Source organism: Sceloporus occidentalis, unplaced genomic scaffold, assembly GCF_023333645.1.
Source record: "Sceloporus occidentalis isolate IW3139 unplaced genomic scaffold, rSceOcc1.0.p SCAF_8, whole genome shotgun sequence".
Lineage (NCBI taxonomy): Eukaryota > Metazoa > Chordata > Lepidosauria > Squamata > Phrynosomatidae > Sceloporus > Sceloporus occidentalis.
In genome coordinates this window covers 25935407-25953262 of record NW_028316988.1, presented here as the reverse complement: position 1 = coordinate 25953262, position 17856 = coordinate 25935407, and the positions used below count along the sequence as shown (strand labels likewise).

At 46.0% G+C, this 17856-nt stretch overlaps 2 protein-coding genes across 4 annotated transcripts in view; one reads left to right on the top strand and one right to left on the bottom strand.

Annotated features, from left to right (window-relative positions):
- Positions 1-15824, bottom strand: part of SEMA6B (semaphorin 6B) — a 195836-nt gene extending 180012 nt beyond the window's left edge. Inside the window, exons 1-2 of the mRNA XM_089535647.1 lie at positions 13375-15824; positions 12333-12491 (exon numbers count right to left, since the gene is read on the bottom strand). The gene's annotated coding sequence lies outside the window, so the exon portion shown is untranslated. The remainder of the gene's footprint in view (positions 1-12332; positions 12492-13374) is intronic.
- Positions 6312-16360, top strand: TIPE1 (TNF alpha induced protein 8 like 1). Of its 3 annotated transcripts, none has more exons than XM_089535656.1 (2): positions 6312-6341; positions 15795-16360. In XM_089535656.1, exon 2 carries the CDS (start codon positions 15800-15802, stop codon positions 16358-16360), a length of 561 nt encoding a protein of 186 aa, XP_089391782.1. In that variant the 5' UTR covers positions 6312-6341; positions 15795-15799. The 3 variants fall into 3 exon arrangements, with proteins under 3 accessions (XP_089391782.1, XP_089391779.1, XP_089391780.1); XM_089535653.1 differs by lacking the exon at positions 6312-6341 and adding an exon at positions 8661-8742; XM_089535654.1 differs by lacking the exon at positions 6312-6341 and adding an exon at positions 10556-10570.
- Positions 16361-17856: the final 1496 nt, after the last annotated feature.

Here is a 17856-nt window from a genome sequence, read left to right as displayed (position 1 = left end):
CTTACAAAATGTCCTGGTTTCTCCCCCCCCCCTCTCCCTTTGTCCCCAGCTTAATCCCATTGCTGCAAACTGAGTTCAAAGTGCAAAAGGTTCCAACAAATTTCAACCCCTCAACCCTGATGCAGAATCTCAGCCAGGGATTCAGCAAAATGGTGAATGTTCTGGAAGCCACCAAGCCCTATGAGAAGCATCTTAGGGAGCTGGGTATGTTTAACCTGGAGAAGAGAAGGTTAAGGGGTGACATGATGGCCTTGCTTAAATATCGGAAAGGATGTCACGTCAAGGATGGAGCAATGTTTTTCACTGCTCCAGAGACTAGGACATAATGGAGCAATGGGCTCAAGCTACATGAAAAGAGATTTCTCCTAAACATTAGGAAGCACTGCCTGTTTTGAGAGTGGAAGATGTTGTCTCTGAGGATGGTGAAGTCTCCTTCTTTGGAGGTTTCCCAACTGAGGCTGGGTGGCCATCTGTCAGGAGGACTTGGATGGTGTCTTCCTGCACAGCAGAAGGTGGTTGAGTCCGATCTCAAAGAGACAAGAATCAGAGAGTTGGAAGGGACCTCAAGAGTCATCCAGTTGGTGGACCTTGAGGTCCCTTCCAACTCTAGGGTTCTAGGATTGTAGGCCAGGCTTGATCTTCCCTAGCAACCTTCCAAGGTAGGTTCATCTGGACAAGGTGACCCAATGTGTCCAAAGCTGGTTTTGGGGGGATGATCTGTTGTGAACCCCATGGCTGCTCTGGTCACTTTACATTAGAAATGGTGTCCATAATTCCTGGGTAAAAAGAGGTTGCTGGAAAAGGTTGGGGGGGGTGTATGGGCTTCACCACAACAAAAACAAAAGAAAACCAAGCTTGGGGTTTATTTTTAGCCTCTCAATCTGAGGAGATCACATTCGACATTCCTGCACCTGCCGGAACAGGTGTGCGGCTCCTCTGGAGGGAGGCATGCCGGTGTCAATATTTCCTTCCTGACTGAGCCATGGGTCAGATCCGTCTCCTTTCTCTCTCCTACCACCCCCCAACCTTCTCCAGCAACCTCTTTTTTCCCCTTCCCTTGGAATTATGGACACATTTTCCGATGTAAAGTGATCTCAAAGAGACAAGGCGGCAGGTGGGAGGCGGGCGAAGCAAGGGGGACGTCTGTATTAAACTGACAGCGAGGAGACAAGAACGCTGGAGAAGAAAAGGAGACGTTATGCCTTTTCTCTCTCTCTCCTCTTGCCTTGCAGGATTGCAAAAATACATGAGAAGCCTAACTAGCTCTGCTTTGCTTCTGCAACGTAATGAGCCCAAGGCTTGAACAACAATGATTGAAACCGACAGGAGAAGGCTGCCCCCTAGTGGCCACTTTCCTCAGTTCCATTTTATTTGTTGCGTGCCTTGTTCATTCAAGGCTGCATCTGCACTGCAGAATTGATGCAGTTTGGCACCGCTTTAGCTGCCGTGGTTCCAGGCTATCTAATTCATGGATCTGTAGTTTCACGCGGTTACGGGTCCCCCCCCCCCAGATTTGTTCAGTGGGTCTTGGCCATCTTGTGGCTGAGAGAGTGTGACTTGCCATTGTTGGGATTTCGCGTTTTTAATTCGGCTGTTTTTGAACTACGGTCACAAACAGGTTTTTAATGTCCTTTGCTCTTCTCTTGGCGGGAGCCACCTTGAGTCTCAACCTGGAAGAACGGCGGGATATACATTAAATCAGTATATGAGAAGTGGCCATTTTGGAAGTCTTGAATCCCAGTTTGTGAGAAAGGCAGGAAGTCTGGATCTTGGCAAGTTTCACCAAGGACTCCCTTCGTTCCCTAGAGTTAATCCCACCCCATAGACAGGTTGCAAAAACTTTCAGCTCCGTCCCAAATTTCGCCGCTTTGAAGCTAGTAAAGAGCACCATTTAAATTCTTAATCCAGTCCACCTTGGGGCATATTTGAGCACAAGGTCGGGAAACCTGTTAACACGGACAACGTTTTTCAAACTCCTTCACCCAGCTCCGTTTCAAGCTGAGCTTCCTTTTTTAATCCGGCTATTAATCCACCGTAAACCCTTGGCTTTAATCCCTTTAAACGCTGCTGCTCCAAATTAGGTTTTTGTGAAGTGCGGCTTTGGGCCTCCAAGCCAGTGCGGAAGGGGTCTGGGAGTGCGATGGAGGCTGAGAAAGAGAGGACAGATGGAGAGAGATGGAGGGAGATGGGTTTAAGAATGTACTAAACGGCACTGAATTGAATTTCCCCATCCAATTTCCCATTCAGTGTGTCATCCAAGTCTTCTCTCCAGCAGCTGACATGAGACTTTTGGACTGGAGAGTAACTTTTCCAAAAAGAACAGCAGTCCAAACCTTGTATTTCTGAGATCCATAACTGCGGTTTAACTTACACACTTTTTTTGGGGGGGATGTCTCTCTAGGTGTCTGATGATCCTCTGGGACAACTCTATGGTCAACTCCCAACCAGGTAATCTTAAGCAGATAGAAAGCATCCTTGCCTGTGACAGTCCATTAAGAGAAAGGTGTTGGTCAAGCAGTCAGAGTCAAGGGAGGCAACAGGAAACAAGATCAACACGGTGCAAGGTTCTAGGAAGCCAGGAAGTCTGAAATAGGAAATGCAGGAGTCAGGGAACAGGAATGCTGGCCAGCAAGTCCTTAAGCAAACTCAGCTCTTAAATAGCCTGGTTCTAATCAGTTTGCTGCTTAGCTCTATCTTTTGTTGGCTCCTTTCGTTCCTCCTCCTTGATGGAGGTCTTAAGATCCTAGCTCTGTCCTCTTCCTCATCAGCTGCAGGTGAGTCTTGCCTTTGTCCTGATGGCTGAGGCTGGAATTCCACAGGAGAAGCTAGCTGAAGCTCTTCAACAGGGAGAGCTGCAGGCTGTTCCCTCTCTGGAAGACTTGCCTGGGTCCCTTCTTCAGTCTCCGCATTGGACTCTTCCTCCAGGTCCCAGTCCTGCAGCTCTTGGCTCATGACACTAGGCATCTGGATGCCCTCCAGCACAACTGTAGGGTCAACTTCCCAACCAGGAACAGAACCTGGAGAGTAACCTTTTCAAAAAGGGCAGCAGTGCCACCCCCATATTCATTGGGGGGGAGCTCTGTCTAGGCATCTGGAGATCCTCCATGGCAACTCTATGGTCAACGTCCACTGGACGATGACAGAGTTGGGCTGGGGAACCTCCAAATGCCTAAAGAGGTGGTCTTGCAACACATCAGCACATCCTACAGCATGACTCTATGGTCAACTTCCGCTGGACGATGATGACAGAGTTGTGCTGGATAACCTCCAAATGCCTAGAGAGGTGGTCTCGCAACGCATCAGCATGTCCTACAACATGACTCTGTGGTCAACTTTCGCTGGTTGATGACAATAGAATTGCACGGGAGAACCTCCAAATGCCTAGAGAGGTGCTCTCACAACGCATCAGCACGTCCTACAACATGACTCTGTGGTCAACTTCTGCTGGATGATGATGACAGAGTTGCGCTGGATAACCTCCAAATGCCTAGAGAGGTGGTCTCGCAATGCATCAGCACGTCCTACAACATGACTCTGTGGTCAACTTCTGCTGGATGATGATGACAGAGTTGCGTTGGATAACCTCCAAATGCCTAGAGAGGTAGTCTTGCAACGCATCAGCAGGTCCTACAGCATGACTCTGTGGTCAACTTCTGCTGGAAATTTAGCATTCACTGTTATGTGAACCATGGATTCAACTTCTCCACAGTAACTATGGGAATGGATCTCCCATGGATAGACAGCATTTCCTTTACTCATCAACAAACACATTACTGAAGTCCAGAGAAGTAACTCACGGCACTGCTTGTGATTGTTGACTGGGAGGTATGGACAAGTTTTGCCCATCGATGAGAAGGAGCGCTCTAACAACACATGGACCACAGACCAGCCACTGGACAGACACGAGGTTGTGCGATAACGTATGGCCACGGATGCTACTGTTGTTGTTGTCAACTGCCTTTGTGTTGATCCCAACTCATGTGGATTAACCTGTGGATGAGACATCTCCAAGACCCACTTCCAACTCTATGGTTCTAGGATTCCCATAAAAATGCAGGATTGCAGCTTGGACATCTTCCTGGACCTAGATTTTCCAAGGAACTGCAAAGGAAAATTGATAGTTTGGGGTCAGTATGTAATTGCGAGGTGTTTGTGAGGTGGAAGTGTTTCAAGTATAGTAGGCCCTTGCTACCTGCTAGGGTTATGTTCCAGGACTCCCTGTGGATATCAAAACCCACGGATATTCATGTCCCATGAAATGCATCGGATAGTAAAATGGTGACCCTTACATAAAATGGCAAAACCAAGGCCTGCTTTTCATGCCGTGGATGCTTGAATCCATGGATGAAAAAAAAATCCACGGAAACGGAGGGCCAATTGTATTTTCACATGCTGGGGGGCTTTTGTATGGCTTTGTGGGAAAGCGACCCAAAATCATGCCGGTTTAAAAGAAAACTGCAGGTTTTGGGGGAGCAAGTGGGGTCTGCAAGGGCCACTAATGTGGTTTATAGGGGCCATAAGTGGCCCACGCTATGGCTACCATTTACAAGGCTTGGAAACCCACTTCTTCTTGCGCTCGCCAGTTCTTCCCTTTCTGTATGTGAAGAAATTTGCAAAGGTGGGGAAATCCTTATAAAAACGATGAACAGAAAGTCACTTGTCCCATATCCAAGTATGTTCAGGGGAAGGTTTGGAATGTTTTACAAGAGTGCCACCAGGTGGAAAGGATGGTTAACTGCACCCATCGAGGCATGCCTCAATCTTCCAAGAGTTTTTCGAGTTATCGTTGTTGTGGTGGTTGTATGTGCCTTCAAGTTGTTTCTGATTTATGGCCATCCTAAGGTGACTCTATCCTGGGTTTTCTTGGCAAGCTTGGTTCAGAGGAGGTTTGCCTTCTCCTGAGGCTGAGAGCATGTGACTTGCCCAAGGTCTCCCAGTGGGTTTCATGGCTGAGTAGGCTCAGTACTCTTTCATAGGAGTAACTTGTGTCTTTTGCTCCCTCCAAAGTGTGTTGGCAATCTGTTATTGAGATACCCACGCGTAAGTCGTGTTACGTTTGCAGGGGAAATTGTTTGCCATGCTGCAACGGTTGCATTCTGCTGAGATCAGCAGACGTAGGGTGGCACATGCAATAACCAGGAACATTGTGGTTAAGCATTGTGTATTGTGGTTGCAAATTGCAGCTGCATCCTGTGTGATGTGGGTTGTACAATGACACTTAGTCCTTGGCATGTGTAGTACAATGTTGCTCTTTTGCAGGGGAATTGCATAGCGCTGGTGCTGCACATCTCCACATGCAGGTATTTATATGCTACACTGAAGGTATATCGCACTGCAGCCTATGTGTACGAGAATTGCTGGTGTGTTGCTGTTGTTGTTGTTGTGTGTCTTCATGTTTTTCCAACCTATGGCCAACCTTAAGCAAACCTTTGCTGTTGTTGTTGTGTGTCCAAGTTATTCCTGACTTATGGCAATCCTGAGGCAAACCTTCACCACCTTCAGTCCCTATATTGTGAGAAAGGCAGGATATAAGAAAATAATAATAATAATAATAATAATAATAATAATAATAATAATAGGCAAGATTTCTTCAGAGGAGGCTTGCAGTCGCATTCCTCTGAGGCTGAGAGTGGGACTTGCACAAAGTCACCCACTCAGTTTAATGGCTGAGCAGATTCGAACCCTGGTCTCCAGTCCTAGACCAGCGTCCAACCCAGTAAACCACACTGGATCCATTCTCTGTTTTTAATGCCTCCATTTGGTGTAGTAAATTCAGTTTTCCCCCCTATGAGAATGACCGATAATGAATATTCCTTCCATTCCTAGCAGAGGCTGTGATCCTGCATTCATTTGTTGCAAAATAATATTTTCTAGACTTTCAGAGCGATGTCTTGACTCATGAGGATTGGAAAGGAAAACCTTGACTTCCCCATCTACTGAGATGGAACAACAGTAAGCAAATTCCTCCTCCTCCTCTCCAATTCCACCATCTCTTAGGTGGAGTTCTGGGGGCTCAGCCCGCATGGCGGTTTCATGAATGTTTCCTCTTCATGCGAGGATGTGGGCGAGGAAAAGGCGCAAGCCAAGCTCACATACCAAAGAAGAAAGCTGAGAGAGCAGAGCAAAGAGGAAACAGGGCCCAAAGTTGGAGGAAACGGCCAGCCTCGGAAGACAAAAAGGGTCACCGTGGGGGGAACGGCTGTGCTGCACTTTGTCGCATAGGTCTGTTGACGCACCATCACCGGCTCTGAGAAACCCAGATGCCGATGCTGCAATTTCAGCACGGATTTTGGAAAGGAAAGAAGCCACCGCCGCCGCTTGCTTTTCTGCGGGACACAGAGGTGAGTTTTAGGAAAGGAGGGCGCATCTCCTGAGCATGGCAGATGGCTTCTTGCCTCTCTCATTTGCTAGTTAATCCGGGTGTTTTTCACAGCGTGGCTCCTAACCAAATCTTGGTTTAAGGGATCTTGTAACACCATTTGAGACTAACTGTGCCAAAGACGTTGTAGCAGAAGCTTTTGTAGACTTGGTCTCCTTCCTTCCTCAGCTTGGGGAAGTTATGCTTTAGAGGACAACATCCAAAACATCAACATGGTAGTGGGGGACGCTGGGCACTGTAGTACAAAGAAACAAATTTCTAGGCTCTGCTCCGAAAACCGTGGATCCAGCTGCGTTGTGTTACTTTTGCAATACAGGCCTTGTGGGATTCCTTGTAGAAATTTCTTTTGGAATAAGTGGAAATAAAAAATTAGAGGACTTTTTATTATGTGGACCTCCATCAATGTGATAAGGCCATGGCCAGAGCTGGAAAGTTTCTTCCAAAAGCAACTAGTTACCACTACTGGCCAATGTAGTTTTGTTATTAACTGCCTTAAGTCGAACCTACCTCATGGCTATGAGACATGAGACATTTCCAAGACTCCTTGTCCTCCTCTGCTCTTCTTAGGTCCTGGAAATTCAATACCATGACATCCATCTGGCGTGGGGTCTTCTCTCTTTCTACCTTTCCTAGCATTATTGTCTTTTCTCATGCGTCTTTCCTTCTCATGACGGGACCAAAGTACGGCAGCCTCAATTTGGTCATCTTGGCTTCCAAGGAGATTCCAGATTTGATCTGTCCTGGGACCATTTTGTTTGTCTTTTTCACCATCTACGGTATCCTCAGCACCCTTCTTCAGCATCACATTTCAAATAAGTTTTCTTCCTATCGGCTTTCTTCACTGTCCAGTTCTCACATCCCTACACAATAATGGGGAACACATTGGCTCGGACGAGTCTAACTTTAATGCTCAGTTGTATATCTTTACCCTTTAGGATCTTGTCTAGTTCTTTCATTGCTAGCCTCTGCATTCTCAGTCTTCTTATGATTTCTTGACCACGGTCCCCACTTTGGTCAATATTAATTTATACAGATCCTCCATGGTCAGTATATATATGATAATGTTCAGCATATAAACAGTCCTCCCTCCATTTTCATGGACCATCCCTTGCAAAAATGGGAAATCGCGGATATTCAAGCCCTATTGAATACCCCATTTTAACCCCCTGCATTAGTTTTGATGATAGCAGAGAGATACTTTTGATAGTCATAATAGTAGCTTTGATGATATTGGAGAGATATTTTTGCTAGTTGTATTAATATTAGTTCGGATGATAGCAGAGAGATATTTCGATATTTGTATTAGTATTAGTTTGAATGATAGTAGAGAGATATTTTGATAGTGATATTAGTTTGGATGACAGTAGAGAGATATTTTGATAGTTGTATTAGTATTAGTTTTGATAATAGCAGAGAGATACTTTTGACAGTTGTATGAGTATTAATTTTGATGATAGCAGAGAGGTACTTTTGATAGTTGCATTAGTAGTTTGGATGATAGTAGTTAAATATTTTGATAGTTGTATTAATATTAGTTTTGATGATAGTGGACAGATACGTTTGATAGTCGCATTAGTAATAGTTCTGATAATATGATAGTAGATACATTTTCGTTCCTTTGGTGAGGGGGACATGTGGACCAAAATGCTAAAATGCTGCTGACTTCTGGTAACTCACACCTGCAATCTGACACACCCCTGTAACTACCAAAGGAACTACAAAATAGTTACAGTTACTAGAAGAGGCTGCAACAGAAACCAAAACACCATGTTGGCTTTCTGGCTTCTTCTAGTGACTTGCTTGCACAGTGTTTCCTGAACTTCGCCTTCCTTCCTTCCTCTTGAGCCCAATCTGGCCTCATTCAAAGAAGCAATTCCTCCCTCCTTTCCTCTCCTCCCTCCATCCACTTTTTCCAACCTTTCACCTGCTTCCCATTGGTCGCTTCATAGGTAGCGGTGAGCTGCCATTGGCCGCCTCGGCTGTCATCCTCCTCTTTTCCTCCGCCTCTTTGATCTCAACTTCTCTTTGAATTTGAAACTTTATCTCTCCGTCTCTTTTGGTGTGTGTTTTAAAAGCTTCGAGTTTCAACTTTGGATCCAAGGCACCAGTGCGGATTCCAACCAGGCTGCAGCCTCCAAACATCTCCTGGCTTTTTAAAAGAGGAAAAAATATATATACATTAATATATAGCATATACAGATTACTTTTCTTCTTGAAAGCAAACAGCAACAAAGCCTTGCAAGAAAAGGAGCTGCCTTTTGCTTTTCCAGAAGGTTTGAGAAGGAGGTGAATTTGTTTTGTTTTGTTTGAGGGGTCGCCCACACATTTTGCAAGGCCTCAGATCCGTGGATGCAGGAAACCAGGTAAGGGGATGGAAGCAGATGGGATCTAGAGGGAATTGATCGGAAGGGATCTTGCAGGACTGGCCAGGTTTTAGACCAAGATCTGACAACTGCGCTTGCGGAGAGTCGAAAATCCGATCCCTCCGACCCAAGGATGTCAGCGGGGAAAAATGTGCACAGCTATGTGTTTTTTGGTGTTGTGGTGGTTCTCTGCTGTGACCTCTCTGCTTTTGATAAAACTTTTGTTAAAAGGAGCACGCGATGAGCGGCTCTGAAGGCCACTTTACTGGCCTGAAAGACTTTCAGCCATGCTATACATGGATTAATGCAAATATGTATGTCTCCTCTTGGAGCAGAGCCTCCTCCTCGCACGGAGTATAAATGTTAATGATGGTGGTAGTATTGCTGTTGCATTGTATTTACTATTATTATTAACAGATGGTCTAAGGAAAAGACTGAAGCCCTCTTCCTCCTCTGGCTCCTGCTTTTCCTCCTCTTCCTTGATCCCCCTCCACCTCTTTTCTCTTCTCCTTCTTCTCTCCTCCCCTTCCTTCTCCTTTTTCTTCTTCTCTCCAATTCCTCTTTTTTCCTCCTCCTTTTCCTCTTCCTTCTCCCCCTCTTTTTCTTCTCCCTTCTTCTTGTTTCTCCTTTCCTCTTCCTCCTTTTTCTCCTTTGTTTTCCTCTCCTTCTTCCCATCTCCTCCTCTTCCTCTTTCTCCTCTTTCTTTTCTTTTCCTCTCCTTCTTCTCCCCTCTTCCTCTTCTTTCCCCTCCTTTCCTCTTCTTCCTCCTTTCTCCTCTTCCTCGTCCTCTTCTTCTTTTCCCCTTCCTCTTCTTTTCATCTCCTTCTTCTCCCCATCTCCTCTTCCTCCCCCTCCTTCTCTTCCTCCTCCTCTTTTCTCTTCTTCTTCCCCTCTTCCTTCTCCTCTTCCTCCTATTCTTCTGCTCCCCTCTTCATCTATTTTTCCTCCTTTCCTCTTCTTCCTTCTTTTTCCTCCTCCTTTTTTCTCTCTCCATCTTCTCCCCATCTCCTCTTCCTCCTCCTCCCCTTTCCTCTTCTTCTGTCTCCTCCTTTGCTTTCTCCATTCCTCTTCTCCTTCTCTCTTCTCTTCTTTCTTCTCCTCCTTCTTTTGCCACCTCTTCCTTCCTTTCTTCACATATTTTTCTCCCTCTTCTTCCTCCTCCTTCTCCTCTTCCTTCATTAGAGTAGTGCACAAGTTATTATTAATATTGTTACTATTGTATGTGTATTGGTGCCTTCAAGTCGCCTGTCAACTTATGGAGACCCCATGAATTTCATAGGATTTTTCTTAAGCAAGGAAGACTCAGAGGTGGTTTGGCCAATTCTGTCTTCTGAAATACAGCCTACAGCACCTGGATTCATTAGTGGCCCAAATACTAACCAGGGCTCACTCTGCTTAGCTTCCAAGATCAGATAGGAGCGCACTGTGTGTGTGTCCATAGCCCTTCAAGGATCCTGTCGACTTATGGTGACCCCATAGATTTCATAGGGTTTTCTTAGGCAAGGAAGACTCAGAGGTGGTTCAGCCAGTTCCTTTCTCTGAAACAGGGCCTGGTCTTTGTTGGTGGTTTTCCATCCAAGTGCTAACTGGGGCAGACCCTGCTTAGCTTCCAAGAGCAGACACAATCTGGTGCCTTTAAGACCACTGACATGATTTATAAATATTTTTTATACATCGATTTTCCTAACCTTGGAGGCTTCCAAATGGGCTGGGACTACAACTCCCATCGCACGCATCCAACCAACATGGGGACTGTCGTCCAACACAGAGAAATGCAAAAAGAGCTGGGTTGGAGCGAGCGACTAAAAGAAAAGGAGAGTAAACACCTGTAAGTCCGCTTATTAAAAATCCCCCGAAATGGGAGACTTGTAATTCGAAAGCAAACACAGCGTGCGTCTTCACCCTCACCTTTGTTTGCCCAACATGTTCAAGCAGACCTGCCAATTGAAAAGAAACACGGCGGGTGAATCACTCCCTTAAGCAATCCAATTGTATTGTTTGTTTTGCTTGATGTGACTCTCCCGGGCTTCTCTAATCCTTTTACACGGGACTCAGACCGTGGCCTGGAATAATGCCTTCTGCCCTGCGAGGCGTTCCCTCCAAATTCAGATGGCAAGGGGACTTTTGTAAGGAAAGATCCAAGTCCTGAGTTCAAGTCAAGAGGGACCGTTTTCTCCATCTTCACAGGATGGGCAAGGAGACAGGGCCTTTTCGGTGGCTGCCCCAGGCTCTAAAATTCCCTTCCAAGGGAGACTTTGGTCCAAAACACAATGCATAAGTAATCCAGTTTAAGATCGCTTTAACTGCCCTGGCTCAGTGCTAGGGAATCCTGGGAACTGTACTTTATTGTGGAACCAGAGCTCTCTGACAGACAAGGCTCAATGTCTCACAAAACCAGAATTCCCAGAATTTCCTAGCATAGACCCAGCATTGAGCCAGCACTGAGTAATGTTAGCCAGCATTTCCTTGCAATGAGTTAAAGCAGTCTCAAACTGATTATTTCAGCAGTGTATTTTGGACCTATGTTTCTTTTTCTCCCATTTCCAACGTACAGATAACCTAAGGCAAACCTATCAAGTGCTTTCCTTGGCAGGTTTCTTCAGAGAGGGTTTGCCATGGCTGAGAGTGTGTGACTTCCTATAGTATCCTGGGATCTGTAGTTTGTTGCGAGTGCTTGAACAGAGATGACAAAATATCTCGCAAAATGATAACGCATGGTGCCATGGCAGTGAAAGCAGTGTCATCCTGGATTATTTCTGCAGGGCAGATGCAGGCCGAGAGTCTTCCTCCGCCTGGCTCTCCTCTTGTTTACTTTCTCTCCATTCCCTGCTCTGTCTCCTTCATCGGGTCCAGAAACTGGCCGGTAAATTATTCAGGCCTTTCTTGTATGACTCCATGAAAAATTTAACTGGTCCTGCCAGGAGCTGCATATGTGCAGAAGGGTTTACGGTTGCAAAGGATAAAAGGTGGTGGTTGTTCTTGTAACAGAGCTTGAGATAACTGTTGCTCCGAGAGACAAGTCTGAGGAGGGGAGTTTCAAAAGAAATACGAGGCTAGGGGCATGGAGAGAAAACATTTGGCAAAAGGGATGTCTCATTACCTCTGGCTCTTAGAAATCATAGAGATGGAAGGGACCCCAAGGGTCATCTAGTTCAACCCCATTTGGCCATGCAGGAATACACAAAGCACTGAAATGTGCCCATCCTACCTCAATTTAAAGGCCTCCAAAGGAGGGGACTCCACCACCCTCAGAGGTGGCATATTCCATAGTTGAACATCTCTTTTCATCAGGACATTCTTCCTAATGTTGAGGTGGAATCTCTTTTCCTGTAGCTTGCATCCATTGCTCCATTGTGTCCTAATCTCTGGAGCAGCAAAAAACAAGCTTGCTTCGTCTTCTACGGGACTTCCCTTCAGGTATTTAAAGATGGCCGTCATATCACCTCTCTGTCTTCTCGTCTCCAAGCTAAATACATCGCCTCTGATTGTCCCAAGCAGTGTGGTCAAGATGGCAAAAGGGATTAGTGAGGAAGAACACACAAGCTAGAAAAGGCCACAGTTAACGCTTGCGGAGTGAATCAAGTACATACCGATGTGAAGTTGAAAGCTTTCATGGCCAGCATCCATAGTTATTTGTAGGTTTTTCAGGCTATGTGGCCATGTTCTAGAAGAGTTTATTCCTGATGTTTCGCCAGCATCTGTGGCTGGCATCTTCAGATTCTCCAAAGGTCTCTTCCAACTCTATGATTCTATGCCGGCGAAATAAAAACAGGAATAAACTATTCTAGAACATGGCCAAAAAACCCCACAAAAAACCATGAGTGCGTACCATTTTTGCAGCAACTGAAATAAGCTGAGGAGAAAGAACATGGGGCATTTTAAAAGCAGATGGAGAAAATGGGAAGGCAGAGGGCAGTAGGGAGGTGCAAGGGGTATGGACAGCAGTGGGTGACACCCCAAAAGATGTTGTGTGCCTTCAAGTCATTTCCAAATTATGCTTTTCTGTGCAAGTTTCTTCAGAGGGTGTTTGCCACGGCCATCCTCTGAGGTTGAGAGATCGTGACTTCCTACGGAATCCTAGCCTTTGTAGTTTGTTGTGGCACCAGAGCTCTCTGACAGGGAAGGCTAAACATCTCACAGAACCACAAATCCCAGAATTCTATAGCGCTGAGCTATGGCAGTTGAAGTGGCGTCAAACCGCATTATGTCCACAGTGTGGCGGCAGCCTAGAATTCCAGGAGCAGTTGTAAAACTGAGCGTGGATTCACTGTCCCTATGGCAGGGAATTAGGAGAGCCAGGGTGACGTAGCAGCTTGAGTGTTGGACTATTGCTCTGAAGATTGGGTTTCGAATCCTGGCTTGGCCATGTAAACCCCCAGGGTCATCCTGGGCAAGTCAGTCTCTCTCAGCTTCAGAGGATGGCAATGGCAAACGCCGCCACACGGAATTAGAAAACCCCATGACAGGTTCGCCTTAGGGTTGCCGTAAGTCAAAAATGACTTGAAGGCACACAACAACAAGGCAGACAATGTACCAGGGACCCATGATATAGGAGATCTCCCAGTGCCAAACTAGTGTCCAGGAATATAATTATGGCAGGAGTAGCAGTTGCAAAACCAAGCATTAATTTACCTGTCCCATAGTTGCAGATGCATCAGGACCCCTGGGTGTTTTGGAAACATGCAGTCTAAATCTTAAACTCCCTTTGTTCCCACTTTGTGTTCATCCTGGGAAGGAGACGGTGGTTGAATTTCCATGGGTTTCTCCAATGTGGTTGCGGTGAGCATAGGATAGCTGAAATCAAGACAGTCTGTGGGTAACAGAGAGAAGTCTGTACAAAGAATATCATCAGTACTCATTTTGTACCAAGAGAGGATAAAGAGAGACAACTCTCAGAAAACAGGATAATTCCCCCCCCCCTTCAAATGCCTCCCAAGAAAGCTCGCAATTGCCGAGTTCATCCCAAACAGAATCGAATCCAAAACCGGCTGAGAAAACACAGGACGGCCGAGTAGGTTTTGAGCAGAGCCCAGCTGAACGTGGGCCAAGACAAAGCATGCAATTACTAAGCTGATACTGAACCGAGCCAACCAGAACTCCGGCCAAGAAAACATGTCATGACTGAGCTCTTTCCAAACCGAGCCAAAGTGAATGCAGCGGCCAAGAAAGTATATTAATAACAGAGATGATTCCGAACGGGTCGGAGCTGAACGAGGAGTGAGGAATAAGTCTGGTTGGTGTATCAATGGCGCAATGGGAACACAGGCATCAGGGTCTTCAGTGCTAGGCACCCCATACTGCTGACCGACACACAAATTACGGCGAGAAGTTTTGCATATAGAACTACACTACAGCTGGCCATTCATGGACTCCTGGATCTACTGTAGGGACACAGCCTGGAAGAGCAGTGGAGGATTGGAGAAGCATCTGGCTACGTCCCAGAAGCAAGCTGCAAAACGATTACATCCTTCAAGGAGGTCCAATAGAGTCTCAGCAGATGAATCATAGAAACACAGAGTTGGAAGAGATCCCAAGGGCCATTCATTCCAAGCCCCATCATGCAGGAACTCACAGTCAAAGCATCCATGACAGATAGCCATCCAGCCTCTGTTTAAAAACATCCAAGGGAGTAAAATCCAATACTCTCTGAGGAAGCATCTTCCAATGTCAAACAGCTCTTACTGTTAGGAAGTTCCTCCTAATGTTGAGATGGAATCTCTTTTCCTGGAGCTTGTACCAGAGCAACAAGAAGCGTGTCCATTTTCTCTGGTATTTGAATGCCCTTTACTGTTGCAAATGAATTACTTGGTGGAGAAATACATACAGAGTAGTGGCTTGGTGCAAGAGGTATGGCTGCACAAGGTTAAACCCCCCCTCCTCAATTGTAAAACTTTAAATTCCTAGTTCAGATTCTTGCATTGGTTCTTCTGGTTTGACCTCTGCCTTGACTCTGTTGGCAATTTCCCTCCTCTTAAGTTATCGATGCTGCTACTGAGATAAAGCCACCTCTAGACTCTGCTGGCAAAGAGATAACCCATTGAAAAAGTAGACTGCAACGCCAGGGGAAATCGCACACACCCACACCCACACAGAGGACATTAAGCCTTGCCCACGGGAAACAAATCTCTGCTATCAGGGAGAACCAAACCAGGGTCGAGGGCGATTAAAAAGCAACACAAAGTCACACACACATACACAAACTCCTTATCTCTTTCCCTTCTTGCATCTCTTCAGAGTGAGCCATTTGCTCTCTTTCCACATAATCACCGAATGGTAACAACGCACATTTTGACAGTAGCGTGCCCTTCCAATTTTTAAATTTGGTTTGTTTGTTTTTTCAATGGTGGGTCACAACTGGACCTTTCCAGAAAGGAACCCTGTTTGCTTGACATTTACACTGGTGACAGGACAAAATAAAATAAAATGGTGTTGATCCTAGAATCACAGAGGTGGAAAAGACGTCCTGCTGTGCAGGAAGACACAATCCAAGCTCTCCCTGTGACAGATGGCCATCCAGCCTCTCTTTGAAAACCTCCAAAGAAGGAAACTCCACCACTTTCCAGGCCAGCATCTTCCATTGTCAAACATCTCTTACCCTCAGGAAGTTCTTCCTAATATTTAGGTGGAATCTGTTTTCCTGCAATTTGAATCCATTGCTCCGTGGCCTGGTCTCTGGAGCAGCAGAAAGCAAGCTTGCTCTATACTCTGTATGACATGCCTTCAAATATTTAAGCTCGGCTATCATGTCACCCTTTAACTTTCTCTTCTCCCGGCTACACATACCTAGCCCCCAAAGCTGCTCCTCAGAGGGCTTGATGGTTTCCAGACCTTTCACCATTTTGGTCACCCTCCTCTGGACACACTCCAGCTTGTCCACATCCTTCTTGAATTGTGGTGCCCAGAACTGGACACAATATTCCAAGTCTGACCAAAGAAGAATAGAGTGGTACTCTAATTTCCCTTAGATGATGATAATGTTGATGATGATGATAGTGGGGATGGTGGTTGTGATAATGGTGATAACAAATACCTTGTCTTCTTTCCTCTTTCAGGAGCAATGGATACGTTCAGCACCAAGAATCTGGCTCTCCAAGCTCAGAAGAAGCTGCTGAGCAAAATGGCCTCCAAGAACATGGCCAGCATCTTCATTGACGACACCAGCAGTGAGATCTTGGATGAGCTCTACCGGGTCACCAAAGAGTTCACCCGCAATCGCAAGGAAGCCCAAAAGATCATCAAGAACCTCATCAAAATCCTCATGAAGCTGGGTGTCCTCTACCGCAATGGACAGTTCAACGCAGAGGAGCTGGTGCTCATGGAACGCTTCCGAAAGAAGGTCCACACTTTGGCCATGACAGCCGTCAGCTTCTACCAGATAGACTTTACCTTTGACCGCCGGGTCATGTCTGGGATGCTCAATGAGTGCCGGGACCTATTGCATCAAGCAATCAACACCCATCTGACCGCCAAGTCTCATGCCCGCATCAACCATGTCTTCAACCACTTTTCAGACTATGAGTTTCTGTCGGCTCTCTATGGGTCTTCTGAGCCATATCGCACACACCTCCCAAGGATCTGCGACAGGCTCAACCAAATGCTGGACGAAGGCAACATCTGAGGCTCCGGCTCTGGTAAATGTCTGACATTAACCGAGGGAACCCCAAAGGGGGCCCCTTTGACTTGGGGAGCATCTGCTTCAAACACCCCTGGCTGGTGCTAAGCAATTTAGGGGAGGGTCTTTTGTTTGGGTAATGTTTAAGAACTGGAATCGAGATCTTTCGTTGAACCTTTACGATTCTGTTGATAAGCTGCAAAACTGAAATCAAACCCTCTAAGAAGCAAACTGGGAAGATGTACATCCAAGCAAGAGTGCGTCAAACCACATCGTATCTGATGTGTGCATTGGGGACTTCCGCCATGCAGCAACAATTCCAAACCAGTGTCCTGATGCACCTTGGGGATTCCCTCCAATGCGCACTGGTCGCCATTATGTATCGGCAAGCCATATTCATACATCATAAGATCACAGCAGTCCTTAGGAGAATGTAGACACTGCAAAGCTACTCAGTTCAATTTTGCAACCACATAAATCCGCCTACAAAGACCCAAGTCTCAAGTGGGACTTTAGCCTGGGTTTTCTAAAAATATTTCCTGGTTTGAATGGTCGTTGTTTGGGTTTCTTCCGATCGCATTGCCTTTCTATCCACCCACTCTCTCTCCTCTCTCTATTGCTACTGGGGGAATGCAGCTGACTCAGTCATCTACCAAAAAGGCATGTTGAGAGCATCTGTGAAGACCTGAACCCAGGTTCACTGAAGAGAAGACATGCTCCATTGGACCAGTGGGGCTGATGTTTTCTCTCGCCTAGCATCTGGATTCCAATGGTGATCAGCTCATGTGCAAGGAGTCTTGTTGCTTGTCCTGTTTGGCTTTCAGAGCCACGAACATGCCTCTGAGCATGGAAATGTTTTGTGTTTTCCTTCAACTAAGAGTTGATGACTAATTTTCTCTCCATGAATTCAGCTGCTTCTCAGACCAAAAACCCATCTAGGTCCAAATTCTGATAGCAGCACCCTGGTTGGCCTGTGCAAAGGTGACAAGCAAGGGAGGGTGTGTGGCCTTGTAACATGTAAGGATAGACTCCATCTGAACATGGCTGCTCTGTTTGTCCATTAAGACTAATCACTAACTGTGCCTTCCTCACAAAGGCATCTAAGCCAGGGTTGGGAATATTCCATAAGATATTTAGATTTAGCAGCAAGACAACACCAGTGCCTCTCCAAACTACAAATCCCAGGATCCCATAGGTTAAAGTGAAGTTTCATTAGAGCCTTGGGTGACATTCACTGCTCCAGTGACATGAAATCCTATGCTTGGTGGTATTACATGTAGACATTAGCATTGGGTGAAGATTTCAGCATCTTTCACATTGTTGGCTGAAACAGCCCCATGCTGCTAGTCCTCAAGCCTACAAGAAAGAGCTTCGAGGTGTTGATATCAATTCAGGAAACAGTATGAAGGGACCTGAGCTCCCTGGCAGAGCTCCTGCTTTCAAAAGATAATGCAGAAGGATACAAAGCAGCAGTATAGTCCAAAAGCTACAGCACTTCATGG